At 36.1% G+C, this 16647-nt stretch overlaps 3 protein-coding genes and 1 long non-coding RNA gene across 4 annotated transcripts; 2 read left to right on the top strand and 2 right to left on the bottom strand.

Moving 5' to 3' along the window:
* Positions 1-1965, bottom strand: LOC135119911 (uncharacterized). The gene is made up of 9 exons (XM_064044290.1): positions 1902-1965; positions 1812-1848; positions 1616-1702; positions 1443-1565; positions 1192-1385; positions 966-1128; positions 698-916; positions 426-644; positions 1-364 (listed from the first exon to the last, which is right to left on the bottom strand). Exons 1-9 carry the CDS (start codon positions 1959-1961, stop codon positions 39-41), a joined length of 1428 nt encoding a protein of 475 aa, XP_063900360.1. The 5' UTR covers positions 1962-1965; the 3' UTR covers positions 1-38.
* Positions 1966-6059: 4094 nt separating this feature from the next.
* Positions 6060-9192, top strand: LOC135119903 (SUMO-activating enzyme subunit 1-like). The gene is made up of 7 exons (XM_064044282.1): positions 6060-6225; positions 7905-8029; positions 8125-8274; positions 8327-8436; positions 8511-8653; positions 8717-8858; positions 8919-9192. The coding sequence occupies exons 1-7, from the start codon at positions 6060-6062 to the stop codon at positions 9094-9096; spliced, it is 1014 nt and encodes a 337-aa protein (XP_063900352.1). The 3' UTR covers positions 9097-9192.
* Positions 9193-14332: 5140 nt separating this feature from the next.
* On the top strand, positions 14333-14668 carry LOC135119901 (uncharacterized). The gene is made up of 3 exons (XR_010278422.1): positions 14333-14378; positions 14442-14540; positions 14613-14668. It is a non-coding gene; the product is annotated as an uncharacterized LOC135119901 (long non-coding RNA).
* Positions 14489-16175, bottom strand: LOC135119900 (uncharacterized). Its single transcript, XM_064044279.1, has 9 exons — positions 16087-16175; positions 15922-16022; positions 15809-15859; positions 15537-15628; positions 15357-15480; positions 15032-15197; positions 14925-14980; positions 14717-14832; positions 14489-14655 (listed from the first exon to the last, which is right to left on the bottom strand). Exons 1-8 carry the CDS (start codon positions 16143-16145, stop codon positions 14735-14737), a joined length of 747 nt encoding a protein of 248 aa, XP_063900349.1. The 5' UTR covers positions 16146-16175; the 3' UTR covers positions 14489-14655; positions 14717-14734.
* Positions 16176-16647: the final 472 nt, after the last annotated feature.

The following is a 16647-nucleotide window of genomic DNA, read 5'->3' as shown; positions in this document are numbered from 1 at the left end:
GTAACCAACTATTGACCAACACAAGCCCGCCGCTCTCATCAGCAATAAGCTATATTTGCTTCCGTCTTAGTAGAGCCTGAGCTTTTGAACCTCATTGTTTTTTTCTTATTGGCCTTCCACTCGGGCTCGGTTACTTTTCCGGCTCCCCTAATGTAGATGATCGCGTTTGCGTTGCTATCCAATTCCGTATTGTTACTGAACCGAGAGGAGCCCATAACTATAACTTCTCCGTTGATGCGCAGATCCTTACGAGAGCCCAAGATGCTCACTATCGTTCCTAGTTTGTCCGTTTTGTTAGCAGTAAAATTCCCGTTCACAATCACCTTGGACTTGGGCATCAAGTAATTTCCAGCGAAAACGGCGCCTACAAAGTATAACTTTTAGTAAGCTGCGGGAGTATAATAATCGATAGCACAAAAAGGAACCTCTAGCCGAAGTTTTCACGGCGTCTTCAGTGGCCCCAAAGGCGGTGTTATTGATATAAGTTCCTTTTAATTCGAGCGTTCCAGAAAGATTAAAGATTCGGATTACTCCTCCGCGAGCACCAGCTCCCCCATCCACCGCAGAATTGTTTTCAAAGTGGCCTTCCAGAACCACGTAGCCTTGGTCGACTGTCGTCATGGTTATGGCTCCTCCGTCGTTGCCTAGTAATAACACACTTTCACAGATCCAGCTAAAGACGGAAAAGGTTAGTAACCCGAGTTGTTATAAAAGTTTCCGTCGATATTAACACGGCCGTCAACGTAAGCAAAGTAAATTGCACCGCCTTCGGAATGCTCAGAGCCCAGCAGTTTCCTTTCCCAGTCGTACTTAAATCTGGCCTCGTTATTAATAAATGTTGCGCTAATATTAAGCACAGACGCGTCCGAAACATAATCGGCACTCAAGGCGCCTCCGCCGTAGCAGTCACAGAAACCTTCATATTTACTTAAGAAAAGCAATTATGCGCAATAAATACAAGTAACCTTCAACTTTATTGTTTTGGAAGACTGTGCGGTTATCAATGTGCACGAGATAAGCAACGTCTAAAGAGATCGCGGACCCATTAAGGCGGTTGATAAAATTACTGAAGGAGCAGTTGCGAATATCTAGGGAGGTCCAATGCTCTTTTCCGTTTAGTCTTTCCGCCTGTGTAGAGCCGAAAAGTTCATGTCTACCGGAAATTTATAAGGAAATGTTGTGCTTACTTACCTTGATAGCCGGGCCAAGTGTACTGTTGTCAACAGTTGTAAACTCCAAGTTTCTTAAGCGAACAGTCTGAAAGCCGTCACTTGCTAGACGAAATATAGGTTCCTCCGTAATCTGTGTTTTGTTGGCATCTTCCTGGCTTCGTAAGAAACTAATAAACCTTGGTACAACGGATGAATTCGAAGAGCAAAAGACGCCTGTAGAAGGAACCGATTGCTAAATTGCTGAAAGTAAAATTTAAATCGAGCTGAAACCATAAAGATTGAGATTGCGGGTAACGTTAAAACTTTCATGAACGTAGAAAGTCCCCTTCAAGTATATAACACTTTCAGGATGCGCGGAAGCTATTGCACTTTTAAGGTCAGCAAAGCAGCTTTCTATTATATAAATTAATCCTACTGCTAATAGGTAAAAAAATTTGACATACGATTAAGATAAACATTGTCATCGCAATAACATACAGGATGTTGTATGTGATCGATGCTTTTCTCAAATTCGTCGTTTTTAGAAGGGTCTTTTTATAATTAATCACGTTATTATAGGTTAATATGGCAATAACGGCACTAGAAAATAAGATTTTTTCTCTAAAACAGACTAAGCAAGAGCATCAATCTCTCACTGACCTTCAAAAGAAGGTGTAGTAGTACCCTCCCCGGTTTCCTAAAAAGATAGGTATAAAAAGTAATGTACAAGCCACAGGTAATTATTTACACCTGAGCACTAGCCCAAACCGAGAGCAGCACGGCATGAGCGAAAAGGCTGAGAAAGTGCATTACTTTCATCTCTCCACAAAAGATGCTAAAACTCCCACTCAATCCCGTGAGTATTGAATTTTGATTCCGTAAAGCTATAAGATATTAATAATATCTTTTAGTAAATACCATAAAGAGAAAAATAAAACAAAAAAGTAAAATTTTATTACCTTTTTGTTTAAGTGTTCCAATATAGGTCATTGGCTGGAACCTAGGCCGAAAACTTAAAAACTAATATAACCTTTAATATAATAGCAACGAAACTTTTGCAAGAAAAAAAAGATCCCTTAGCGAAAATTTTTTTTTGATTTATGAAAAATGTGCTTAGAGCTTAAAACCATTTTATGCTCTTAACTAGCTTTTGATCTATTGTTTATTTCTGGTGTATATAAAGCTTATTTGCTCTAATAAACATTAACTGTTGCACACCAAGTACTCCCGGTAAAATCAGCTTTATTAGATAGAATATATGGGAAAATTTATTTAGCCGTGATGATAAAGCGGTTGGTCCTAGTTGCTGGCGTTGTGATTCGTAAAGAAGGTTGTAGACCCCCCTCTCAGTAAATGGAAGGAAAGTAAATTAAGCAGCAATCTCCAGGAGTAATTTAAAATAACATTAACATTAATTTTTCCTTACAACTTTCTGGTGCGCGCTGGTTTAGTTTGGTTTTAAACAGAAACAAATGAATAAATTTATTCTTTTTTATCGAATTAACATTTCCTCAAGTGTTAAATTTTGGTGTTCTTAGGCGTAGTATAGTCTATAATAACTGTAGCGCCTACGCCAATAATGAGGAAGTAGGAAAGAAACAGGAAGAGGTTTTTAGAAACAAACATAAGGTAGAAGGCGCGGTTATACAAGCATTTATAAACTAATAAAATAGTAGTATATTTACAAACGTAAAGATGACTTTAACTTAATTTTTTTTAGTGTTCTTTTATGGTCAACGGATTCCATAAGTTTCATACAATTCAAATATTTTTACTATAAAATTTAGTAGTGTTGTATTCCAATATTGAAGTTTAACCTTTTTTTTTGTAAGCTATATTATAGAATGAATCCCTAAAATAATATATAGTTAACTCCTAAAGGGTACTCTAACAATTCATTAAATAATTTGGCCCAAGGCCCGTTCACACCTAAAGACAGACTTAAAAAATAAAGAGCGCAAAGCATACTAGTTGTTATATACAGCCAGTTAGATTAACTTGCGAAGTTCTCTAAGAAAAACAACGCCCTCTAATAAGTAAAATACAGCGTGGCCGACGCAGTGAGCTAGTGCTTAAAACTTTATACATCTAATTTTTAAGTTTTTTCAAGTTTTTACCTTGTAAGTTGTCCATAATTATATTTTTGCTAGCTCTCAAACAGATTTTAAAGTATTAGATATAACTAAAGGTTTAATTTGTTACCCCTTTATGATAAATCGTCTTGTACTTAGTTTCTTAATTAAATTCCCTTTGTCTTCTACTGTTTCTGGTTTCCAAGGTTTATTTCTATTTTTAAGCCCTTCCGTGTTAAACTAATGTCGCCAGTTAATAGTCCGACTCAATTGTGTCTACACCATTCTTGTTCTTAGCTCTCATTTTTTACTTATTTGTTTCTTCTATTTATATCTATCCTTAGCTCTGAGCTCTTAATTAGCTTTTTGTGGTGCTTGATAACTGTAGAGAACCTCAGGAACCCTTGGGGTTTTACATTAGGTTGGTCTTTGTGCCGATTTGGTATTTTAGTTGTAATGTCCCTTGATTTGGAAAAAAATTGTGGTATAACGCCCAGCTATCAGTTAGCAAGGTTACAGCAGAGCAGTGAGCGCTAAATAAGATTTATTCATTTATTAATTAATGACAGTTGCTCGGGCGCTCGATCGAGTTACTCCAAATACTCGAGCTTTCAATAAGGAGTGGTCCTAGATATTATTTTTTTTACATAAACAAATAATAATAAAAAAACTAGTGCTTACGCGCGTCACGTGGTGGAGAGAACGTGCTCCTTCCCATGGCTCATATAAGTAAGTTCGCTTACCAGCAGGCGAGTAGTGTGCCTGGTGAGCCTGTCGTAAAGGACCAGGTCATGGCGTTGGAAGAGAATGTTTTAAAGGGTCCAGCTGAAGGCCCCGGTGAATGGCATCATTTCGCACAAACTACGGCGCCTTTGTTAGAACACGCAGCAATTTGTTCTTTCGCACTTGAAGTTCCGACGCTATCGCCGTGGAGTTGTAGGTCCAGGCGGTACATGCGTATGTCCTTATTGGCTGGATGTAAGACCAATACAATTGCCGTCTCTTTCGCAGAGAAAGCTTACTCCCTACCGCAAAGTAAAGGATAAAGCGCCTTGGTTGGTGCCTTGGCCTACGCCACTACATAGTCCACGTGAAGCCGCCAGGAAAATCTGTTGCCGATGATGATATTCCCAAGTATTTCTCTTGAGAACACCATGGAATCTTCGCGCCATTAAAGGTTAAGGGGAAATGCATCAACAGAGGGCACGTGTTTCTTTGAAATTAATATAGCTTTGCTCTTTATCGCAATTTATAGTAACCTTCCAATCACGGCACCAGACAGCAAAAAGCATCAAGAAAGCACTGTAGATGCTTGCCACAGCAAGGCGGGAGACTTCGAAGAGGAATATACGGTTGTTCCATTACCGTAGAGGGCAATTCCTGTATGTGGGTCGAACGGCAAGGGCACGTGGCTCATGTAAGTTGCAAATAAAAGGAGTGAGAGAAGTGATCTCTGAGGAGCCCCTGCTGTCAGAGTTCGAAGCGCCGACCGGGTATCTCCAACGCGCACGCTAAAGACGCGACCATTCAGCTATGAGTTCAGCGCGTTATAATGGCCAGGAGGGACGGATAACGAGCGCAGTTTGTGCAGCAGACCTTTCACAAGCCAAATGGTTAACTGCCTTCTCAACGTCAAGGAAGACAGTGCCTGTTGCTTTCTTATGGCTAAAAGCGCGAGTGGCCCATTCACTTAAGCGGAGGAGCTGCTGGGCCGTTGAGTGCCACTGCCGAAAACTCAAACTGGAACTTCCAGTAAAGTTTCCGAGCGTCAACGCCATCTTTCAGACGGCGAACTAAAATGGCTTCGCCCCCCACCCCCCACTTTGGCGGCCGCTGACAGTAGGCTGATGGGTCGGTACACACTAGATGCTGATTCCGGTTTAAGTTTTATGGCAGCATCACAACGATTGCCGTCTTCCATCGAATCGTAAAGGCGTCAGTGAGGACTTATTGTAACTAATTTACTTATTTATTTATAATTGGCGTTCCTGGTGCTCGATCGAGTTACGAACTTCGAATACAGGACCTCTCACACAGTTTGCTATTGTCCACAGCGTTTATTAGAATTTATGAGGGCGACGTTGAATACGAGACCTTCAAAGACCGTAAAGGGAGCCACGTTTGTGGGAATTGAACCCGCGACCTTGGATGCGCGTCCATGCTGTAAACAGCTGAGCTACGACGACAACTCTCGGTCTCGGTATGATGGTTTTACGTACTTAACCTGTTAGAGTACTAGTAAAATTTCTATCTTAAATGTGTCCTTCGAGTTCGATTTAAACCGCCAACTTACCTTTCAACTATCATGTTAGGAGTGGTGCGCCGTCCCACAACTTGTAAGTGTGTTCTTCCGCTAAAGAGAGATGAGCGTGTCCAATTATCCGTTCGTATTAATCTGCATTATTGATGCGCGTAGGATTACTCGGGGAGCGCTTGGTGCGGTCTCGCTCTCAGATGGGAGGCATTAGATATAGCTGAGGGAACCAGAGCACCCGGAGTGGTAATCGGATGTCGTGATAGGGTAGATGGGTCGGCTGTTAAAGACCTTCGCTATAACATCTGCACCCTGGTAGTTGGGGATAAGAGCTTCACCGCAATTCGCACCTCTAGCAGTCGAGTCTCGGGTATTGGTACACTCCACGATGAGTTTCTCCACATTTGATGCCCCGAGGTTTGGAAGCACAAAAGATTGCAGCGTTGCCAAAGATCTGGCAGCGGTGGCACTGGTCAACGTATTTGCTTTTCTAAGGTTCTTCTACTTTAATTTGAAGACGGGAAATGGTCTTCAGTTCTAATAGCTTTCGTCGTTCGATTCTAGGTGTATGCACCAGTACTAATGATAACGGACGCTCTTCTTCCACTCACCATTAGCAATGTCCGCCATGTGCATTCCACACCACTCGGAGTGGTGATGCCTTGTGCGCGAATGTTCGCCTCGACGGTGGAAATGTTGAGTTCACAAGAAATTCCACGAATAACAAATTTAAATGACTTGTCTACAGGTAGATAGTAGGTAATATGTTGTAATTCTTAATGGCATATTATCACTGTGATAGAGCGGTATTCTTCATCGTTGCCGGAAATAATTTAGTTCCAAGACACATATCTCTTGACCTCGGGATCGTTGCGCCATTGGTGTGCATAAGTTGAACAGAAAGGGGCCACTTTTGTTTTTCACACTCTTTTTGCGAGTTCACAAGTGGGGTTACGACAGTAGTTGGACGCTGCAAATCCCTATGTTCCAGTCCTGTAAAGTTCTTGAGGTCTTCTCTGAGGCTCTAATGACTTTTTAAGTTGTCGTTACCCGTACTGGAGCTATTACTATATTTATAATTAAAATTTTACTTATTAATATTATTATTATTACTAAATTTTTTATCTTTATTACTGTATATATTATTTTTACTATTACTGTTGTTTCTAACAGTTATATTATAAATGACGCGGTTGTGGGAGCTATTAGTCTAGGTTAATGCTACTACTACTATAACCATTAATATTAGCTATTTCACTCTGAGTAGACTAGACGTTTCTGACTTTAGAACCTCGCTATCTTTTAGTATCACTACAGATGCCTTTGTTTTATATCTGTAGTTTATTACAAAATTATCACTACTATACATGCATTGTTAGAAAGACAAAAAAATTAGGTAGGTTGCATAAAGAATTGCGCTTAACAAGTGGAGGGTGTTTGTTAAGATTACTGTTGTATCGCAGCTTGATTTTTCGTTTAATTTATTATATTAAAGGATCTCTTCTTGTCAGCATGGTGTGGAAGACTCAAGACTAGGCAGGTTTTATTTATGGGCTGCTTGGTAGAATATTAATGGTGGCTTCCATTTTCTTTAGCTTATTTTTAAGTTTACCGCTATGGATTCAGACTTTATTTTAAAGGAAGAGGCAGAAGTTTATGATCGCCAGTTACGTCTTTGGGGTTTACCCGCTCAGAAAAAGTTTGCTCTATACTCTTTTTTTGAAATTGGGTGTTAAACAACTTATTTTACCTCCTTGTTTTTAAATTGTAAAAATACTTTTTTATAGCAACTAGAAATATTGTCCTAAAAATAGTATAATTTTTAAACTTAACTATAAGTTTTATTCTTGTTCAAAGTGTAGAATGGAGGCTCTTGTTTTCTCACAGAAATAAAGAAAGTATTACTAGTTATAAACAAAGGGTAATTGGTTGTATACTATTTCTTATAATGCTTATAACTTCTTATTTAAACTAGCTTTACAATCGAATTTTTTTCGGTTTTAATTAATTAAATAAGTAGTAGCGAATTGTGAGTCTAAGGATAACTGTATAAGTAGATATATGAGTTTATGAGCTTCTGAAGAGTAAGAAAAATATATTCGACGTGTTTTGGGCTTTTTTTTTTAGGACATTTAAGAAAGTTTAAAAAAATACTAATTGACGTTCGGGTTCGTTTTTATAGTAAAAAACTTTGCTCCACGATAATTTCAACTTAGTGCACTATAAGTTTTGAACATAGAATAAACAGTTACAGACTGTAAATAATTCTTTTCAGTCCGCGTAGAGACTCATTGTCTACAGTTGGTTGTTAATTTTCGTAGCAAAGAAATCGTAAGCATTTTTTTATAGTTGTTTCTCTAGTAAAACTTCTATTTATTAGAATTAAGAATTCAAGACTTTGCGTGAGCGGCTTAAGCGCTCTTGCAGGCGAAGTTTGTAAGAACTTAATCCTTGCGGGGATCGGAGAACTTACTCTCCTTGATGTTACGTTGGTTGACGCTGGTGATATCTACGGAAATTATTTGTTTTCTGCCGAAGACATTGATTTGAATGTTATTATTTAATTTAGGAAAAAATATATACATGAAGTCGTGAAGGCTTAACCTTATATAAAAATTTTCTAAATGCTCTGTATTTGGGCACACAGAAAGGGAAGGCGGCTTATTGCAAACTTTCAAGATTAAATCCACGAGTTCAAGTGCAGTACAAAGAGTTAAGTGTGGACTGGTTAACTGTAAAAGAAAATCTCCGGGGCTTTGACTTGGTTGTGGTAACCTCCTGCAGTCTAGAGAAGGCCGTTAGTTTGTTATAGCAGTCCATTTGCAGACTTTACAACTTCGTTTAAGTAGATTAAGGTCGATAGTTTGTGTCGTGAACTACACATAGGATTTTTCTTTGGTCGAGTTTCAGGTTATTATGGTTTCGCTTTCTTGGACTTGGGCCTTCACAAATACACAAGGTTTTTGTGTCTTTTGATTTTCTGTTTCCCTGGCTGAATCTTTTTTTTATTAAAATGTTCTCACTCTCTAAAAGGATACAGCAGGACCCAAAAGAATTTAAACCAGAATTTTTGACAGTGGCGTATGCGGCGCTACAGGAGGCGCTAAGCACCACGCTTGTGAGTGCCTCGCCCCTCACTCAGCACAAACGCTTTAGACTTTTTATATGTTTTCGGGGTATTTACTGTTCTTATGCTTATATTTTAAAGTCGAGACTTATTATTTTTGACCTAACTTTAGCCATCTTTAATTTTGAAGAAATCAATAAAAGGTTACCTTTACCTCAAGATGAAATTGACCAAAAGACTCTTATAGATATAAAAAACTTCATTTTAAAGAATAACGGCTTTCACCCGTCTGTTGTGCCAGATACTCTTTTGCTGTAATTTTTATAACTTTATTCTTTTTCTAATTTTTCAAATCAATTACAATTTTTAAATAGCGGTATAATGGACAATTTTCTATTGGAACTTGGGCCTGTAGTTTCTATTGTAGGGGGCGTTCTTGCCCAAGAAATTATTAAGTCGCTGACTCAACAAGGCTGTCCTCTTAACAATACTTTTTTTTATGATGGCGTTGAAAATGAAGGTACAGTGGAGCAGTTTGGGGCGATCATTTGATCAAGAAACTCTGAAATTACGTAAATATAGTAAACTCTTTACTAAGGATTGACAGATCGAGTATTAACCTAAGTTAATAAGACGTACTATTAGTAAAAACTATGGTTTGAGAAATATAAGTACTATAGACAACCTTATATATACGGCAAATTTTTTTTATTGAAGGTTCGTTAGCCTTTCAATAACTACATTAATGCAAGTTTATCTAAAGCTTAGTATTTTAAAAATAGTAAGAGGAAATAAATTAGATTAAGGTTTTTTGACGTAGTCCGTGAAATAAGTTATGAGATTCAAGCAAGCATCATAAGTTTTTTATAGAAATTAGGACTGTCAAACTTTGCAGGTAACACAAAATAAAATTGAACTTAATAATCTTCTCGTTCCGGAAGAAACGTCTAGTTCTTTTAAAAAACTTGCTTCAAACAGGACTTAATTAAGTAGGCTAAAGGTCGGAGTGCATTGTGCGAAAAGCAATGCGCAGGTAGTAATAGCAAGCGTTGATAACGGTATTCAGAACCTCAAGCCGGATGTGTTGGTGTAAACGTCGTTACGAATAAAATCACGACGAGCCTGTCAGGACGCTTAGCATCTTGTCTTGTCTTTGTTCCTAGCAAGGAGTTTGGTTATATACTGGCCCTCTGCTTACTAATCGCATTAAAAATTTGACCCACGTTCACCCGTTGTAATCTTAACATGTTTAACAATTTTTTATTAATAAATTTTTATAAATAAGAATAGATTATGATTGTTAAAAAGTTAAAATCTGGACAGTTTAGGGGGTTGCTGTTTTTGTTAAAAGAAATATTAAAAACGTAGAGGCGGCATCTAAAGCCGCTTATTTCATTAAATATTAACTCTAATTTTATTTTAAATTTTATAAAAGTTTGGTCAATAGGTTAATTCCACACATTTTATTAGCTCCTCCTCTACTTCCTCTGCTTCGCGTTATTTATATTCTTGTAGGCACACATTATTGTAACGAATTTCCGCTGTTTACTTAGGTAAAGTTTAGCATTATTTCAGGTTACTGGCGATTATTAAATGTAACTGGTAACGAAAATATATCTTAAAAAAAAATTAATACTTATATAATACGCCTCTTGCAACATATATATAATATTTTTATATTTTTGTACAGATATTTATAAAAATAATATTGTGCTAGCTGTATAATTTTAACCTGTTCTTTTATATGCTTGCTTCCATTGCATACTGTGCCATTATTATATTAACTTTTCTAATACCTTCGTGTAAACACGGTTATAGAACTAAGGAAGAGAGATAATACTTTCGTGTTTGTGGTCTATGGTTTAATATGTTGTAATAGCTTACAATACGAACACCCTTGAAGATCACTAAATGACTTTTATCCAGCAGGTGACACAGAAAAATGACGCAATTTAATAAACTCTTGTTATATAAGAACATATTTAATTGTGTATTAAATGCAGTGAATTAGTTTGTATCAAATAATATATATAAACAGTTGAAAAAATGTCTTTAAGAATACTCTAGAATAATTTATTTATTTGTATATTGGTAGTGACCCCTCTGTCAGCTTTTTACTATAACTCTACCTTCTATATCTCTACCTTGAAATGTGTAAATGTGGGTCAGCCATGAAACTTATGTGTGCCTATTGCCAACATTCGAATGTGCTTGCTACTTAGGAAGTGCATACTTGCTCACCCCAACAACTTGCACCACCGAGCCATATTCTCAGCTCTTTTAGCGCGTTCTTTAAGAATTAAAACGAAAAACTCTCTCAAAAGGTAATTCAATCAGCCAAAGGGAAGATCTACGCATCTACCGCTTCTATGAAGTTAGATATAAAATAATAGACGAACGACAATTTTTTCTATGACCAGAACGTCAAATGCCCTTTTAGAGTCGTAGTGGAAACCTCATATCGCTAACCTCTATTACGCTCTAGGAGGTAAAGAATCCCGAAATGGAGTTAGCCCCTCGAGGTTGGCAAATTTCCAAGATAAACATATCTGAAGGTTACGCCTACTATGAACTCCTGACTTAATCTCCCGCTTTTTACCGCCGTAGGCTTATCGCCAGCTTTTAAATATGTTTGCAAAATTTTTTGGTGGCAAATGGTTAATCCGTAATAGTCAAGAAATAAATTTTAATTTAGTTAGTGAGCTCCAATAACCTATTCAAGTTTCTCCATTATCCGCTTTATCAAAGACCCTAAGGTCAATCTCATTCCAAACAAGATAATAACATAAGTGAGATTATTTGTCTATTTCCAACGTGTTAACAGGTCCGAACGGCGTAATCAAAACTTTGCGTAAACACTAATTGGAACTGCGTTAGCGTCCCTTTTAATCTCAAATTATTTTTTTCAGTACGTACATTCTGAGCGGAGAAACAGTTGCATCAAATATTAAAATGTCCTTCAAAATAAAAATTAGCCGTTTATCTGTCTTTCGTCGTCTATTAACAATAGCAGAGGCTTCTCTACTTAATTTTACTAGAGCTTTTTTACTAAGAGAATAAAAAATGTTATTTTTTTACTGGCCGGGTGTCTCGAGAATAAATATGAAACAATACGTTATATAATATAATAATAAGATAAATGTAGGCTTTTACGTAATATAAATACGTAATTAATGAACAGAAAAGCACTAGAAATTTATTTGATTATGTTAGACTCTCTAGGAGTAAAAGTTATAGCAGCGCATGCATGGACTATATTTATATATGAAAATTCAGCTCTCAAATTCTCGTTAATATAATTTATGACAGGAAAACCGAGTTAAAATTTACTAATCTTTAGCAAACTTAAACTACGCTTTTTTGAACAGCGGTTCGGGCCCTAAATATTAATATTTGTTCGGATAGTTTCGAGAAACCTTAGTCGAATCATTAAGAAATTTTCGGCCAATGGGATTGTGTCCGAATTTTTTTAAATTAGTGAGTTTTGGTTTCCTTTTTTGTTAAAACACAAGGCTTGTGCTAGGTTATATGAAAAAGATACTAGATATTGACTAAAGGTTTCTTACTCATACTGCAAGCGTAATACAAAATTTTTGCTTTATTACCAATTAAAACAAGTACACACACACGCCCAACGTAAATATTTGTGACGTGTGCTGAGGGCTACTAATAAAAATGATGACAGCAACTTTTTAAGTGTAAATGAAACTGCAAAAACAATAAAAAGCCACTATGAGGTTGTGAGAAATAAATCAGTAAAAATGATAACGAGAAAAGTTTTTTTAACTGCTAGAGCTTTTTCTTAATTTTAAGTGGTTATTTAAAAACGAATTTCCGTAGTAATACTTACCCCACCTCCCTTTAAAAGGTTGGGTATAACATTTACTCTCAGCTTTTATGTCTGCTTAATATAAATTATTATAACATATAAAAATAATTATTTATCAGAACAGACAAAAAATTTTGTTGGTACCTTATAACCTTTTTAATTTATAAGCAAAAATAAAGTAGGTACACTTCCTTATGTGCAAACGTTATAATAATACGGTTTTAAGTTAATTTTAGTACCATTCCATATATTGTATACACTTCGCGAGAAATTAACAAGTTCCTAAAAAGTTAGATGTACTACATTAGAGTTAGCGTATCAGTCCACCTAGGTAATTCTATAATATACCTAAATTAAAAGGTAAAAGATAGACGGGAATATTTCGTTTTGTGTTCCAAGAAAAATTAAAACTGTAGCAACATAATAACGCAGGGATCTTCATCTTACCCCTAGGAGGGCCCTACCTTAATATTAAGTTGCCTGTAAGGGTAATGCCAAGTTTCAAAGAAATAAAAGCCTTTGGTATCTATTTGAAATATGGCTATGCCGGCCTCGTACTTAGAACATTACTTAGAGTGTAATATTATCATAATTTATATTTCTTAATATAATATTGTATATTTTAAGTGCTCTCGACACTACCCAATGACCTACAGAGAAACTTTGCGCTTATAAAGGAACTAGACGCAGTTATAAAAGGCATTAAATTTAGATTTTTTATAATTATTATGCTTATTTACATAAATATAGATACCATGGACAACCTTAAATTAGAATTTAATAGCATGACCAAGCATTTTGAAGTTCTTCCCATAGAGGAATTTAAAAAAGAGACTAAAGGCAGCTTTGATTTTTAAAACTGTCATTTCGTGTTTTTTCCCTTTTATTAGAAAACATCAAAGAATCAATAGCCTTCAAACTTTTTATAACTTTCAATTTTTATGTTTATAGAATATACGGAAGTTTTGACGAAGTGCCTAACTTTAAGTGAAGAGAAGTACGAAATTGCCAGCTCTATATACGATATGGTTACGAACAACACTTTCCCCGGGAATGTACAACTAAATATTCTTTCAGATAGACAAACACATTAGGCGCCTTGATAGCGACTTAAAAAAGTTCGAGGTCGAATTAAATAAAAGTAGCCCGGATAAACTTTCTCCTGGTTATCTTGATTCGTTGTACAGAATGCTTTTAACTGTAATTTTTTTTCTATAGGAAAGCAGTTTGCTTTATCAGAGTTGAATTTAACACCAAAAGTGGAGAATACAACGGTACTATTTTCTAACAATAGAAACGAGTTTTTATATTATCTTTGAGTGTTATGTAAACCTACGCTATTTTATTTCTAAGTCCGTGTGCTTCCCAAACTTAAAGTTGTTTTCCTGCCTCCTCAAAGCAGGCGTACACGTTCTAGTGTAGTAAATTAAAAGTCCTACTACTCCTGTTCGTTTTAGCTACTCGCGTTAACTTATTTATACGCTACTATACTATTTTTACATGAAAGTCGTTAATAAGGTTAGGGAGTGTGTTAGAACTCGATACCTTTATTTTTAAGGATTTCCTGCTCTCTTAAGCGGGCGCTTACTTTTCGACGTTGTGGGAATTCTAAGTCTTTTCTTGTTATTTCAAACATTATTAACGGGGTGTTTATTAATTTTTGACTCGTCACTACTGTGTCTGTGCTTAAAGTATATAATCAAATCTTCTAACAGTATTTGTTAATAGGAACAACAACTACGATATATACTCTTATCTAAGAGCACTCACCGCCTTTACTTTAGACAAGAATTGAGTTTGATCTTGAGATGCCCGTGGACCCTTTTGAACCGACTTATTGCATATGCCACCAAGTTAGCTACGGCGAGATGATTGCTTGCGACAACTTCGACGTACGTAGTCAAGTTTATAGGCTTTTTCAGACGGATCCTTCGTTTACTCTTTTCAATAGTGCCCCACGGATGGTTTCATTTTTCTTGTGTAGGCCTCCAAAGCAAACCAAAAGGTAGAAAAGCTTGTAGCCAGAAGGCACTCTTCTGTAATACCCTTCTCTCCTTAAATTCGCAAGGGAAATGGCTGTGTATGCGATGCCAGGAAATACGCGACACCACTTCTACCAATAAAAATGCCGGGAAAGACCCGAAGAGGTTCGTCGTAAAGAAGAAAAGTAAAAGATTTAAAAAATAATGTTTTTGTAAACACTAACTGCGCTTCAATGGTAATTAACGATCGCGACAAGGGGGTACAGTCCTTGTTCGTGGCATATTTTATTTTGTGGAAGGCTTTGTAGGCACAAGTAAAGATCTGGAATATACAAAGTAAACTATCTTAAAAGTTGTAAACCGCTCTCCAAAAGAAAGCTTATGGCAGACATTCTGTATGATAGGCCACGGAATAAAAGACCACTTCTCCTGCTTCAATGCAGGCATACTTCACTTTTACTTTTTCTTCTGGTCGCTCTATAGTAGTATTGTGTTGTTAGCAACGGTAAATATAATTTGTATTTGATTTATATATTTCGAAACACTCGTAACTAGCAGGAGGCAGTTACCAGTGTCAAACATCTCGTAGGAACACTCAGAAAATTGAGGAACGGGGTCAGAGCTTCTAGAAAAAAGTTTTTTCGGCTGCATGATTAAAATAAAAGCTCACGTTTACTTAAAAACTTTTATAACAAAGTCCGGCAAGGTTGCCCTTTTCTTTGAAAATCGTTTATCCGGTTTATAAACGTCCCAATCGAAACAGACTATCTTAAGATCATCCGTTTGATTTAAGTTTTCAGTTGGCGTTTCGTGAAAGGAAATAAGACTTGCTTTAGGTCGTTCTGTAAATAAAATAAAATAGATATGAAAAGGATCTATTGCAACTTATACTTGGCAGAGATAGCGTTGAATAATGCTAGTTACTAAATTACACTAATTCGAAAGAACAGTAATAAAAAGATACTTTTCAACTTAAATTTACATAGACAAAAACTGTTAACCTAAAGAAAAACTTTTTAGGTTAAAAGGAATCAAACTAACGGAGTGGCAAGTCTTTAAAGAACTTGTCCTTCTATATTTAGATCGAAAAAGGTGAAAGCCTTGACGTTTAAGGTAAGTATAAGTCTGTTACATAGGAAAAACAATTCATATATTATAGACAATTCTATGAGAAAGTTCACCTGGTATGATTCTAAGGAAATCGACTGCAACAATAAGTGATAAGCTTCAGGAACTGTAAGAAGCTCGTTCTCGGATTTAGTAATCTGTAGATCTTGAAAAAAGTAAAAAACTTAACTTATTTAATAGTGAAAAGCGTAAATTAAATAAAAATTGCTGATCTATAACTAGTGTTGCATACAAATATATAACAAAACGCTTTTTAATAAACTGAAATTTTAATAATAAGCGTTTATCATTTTTACAAAAGGTAATAAGATATGAGGAAGTTCACCACGCTTTTCTAGCAAATATAGAGCCTCCTCAATTTCTAATTCCCGACTCCCTAAACAACGAAACTGATTAGAAACTAAACATATAAATAACCAGGCTGGAATAACCGATAACCATTACAAAAGCAGCCCATATTGTGAATTTCTTTCCCAATTGTTTTTTTTAAAACTACTTTATGTTTTTCAATATGCCAAATTCCAGTGGAAGTTAAGTTACTAATTACAGTGATAATATAACAGTACAAAGTGAACAATAATACTACATTAAAAAAAACTACACTTGTTTAAAGGTTTATATTTCCGGTGCAAAGCAGATTCCCATTGTTTTAGATATTGCATCTTACAAAACGTATAATTGCCATAAAGAAGCAGTAGGTGAACAAGGAAAAGTTAAAAGGCTACTGTGGGGAAGGAAAGGTCAAACCGTTACTTGGATGGGGCAAACATGCCCGCGGCCCCTTAGAATTTACATCTTTTGTTTGGGCTCTACAGTATATTTAACTAAGCGTTTTAAGGCCTGGGGCTAGAAGAGTAATAAATTTCTTTATCTCGATCAAATAATCCCATATATTGTTGCCATTAATTGAAAGAAAAAAAGAACAAAATTTGGGATTAATAAAACTGGAAATGGAACTTAAGTTAGATCAGGCAAAAGACTTTTTATTACAAAAATGTTGACAGAATTAAAGATCCCAAGGGAGAAGGGTTCTTTAAATACTCGCTTACACCAAATGCAGAATTATAAACATGCAACAACGCCAATTATTGAGATTTAACAATAATCTAGTTAAAGAGGTTCAATTCGTTCGCTGCTTCATTATAATAGCAAGAATTTTGAATA

This window comes from Zophobas morio, unplaced genomic scaffold (assembly GCF_036711695.1).
Source record: "Zophobas morio isolate AGI-343-1 ecotype UQ-CSIRO unplaced genomic scaffold, CSIRO_AGI_Zmor_V1 ptg000314l, whole genome shotgun sequence".
Taxonomy (NCBI): domain Eukaryota; kingdom Metazoa; phylum Arthropoda; class Insecta; order Coleoptera; family Tenebrionidae; genus Zophobas; species Zophobas morio.
This window is presented reverse-complemented; position numbering and strand designations above follow the sequence as displayed.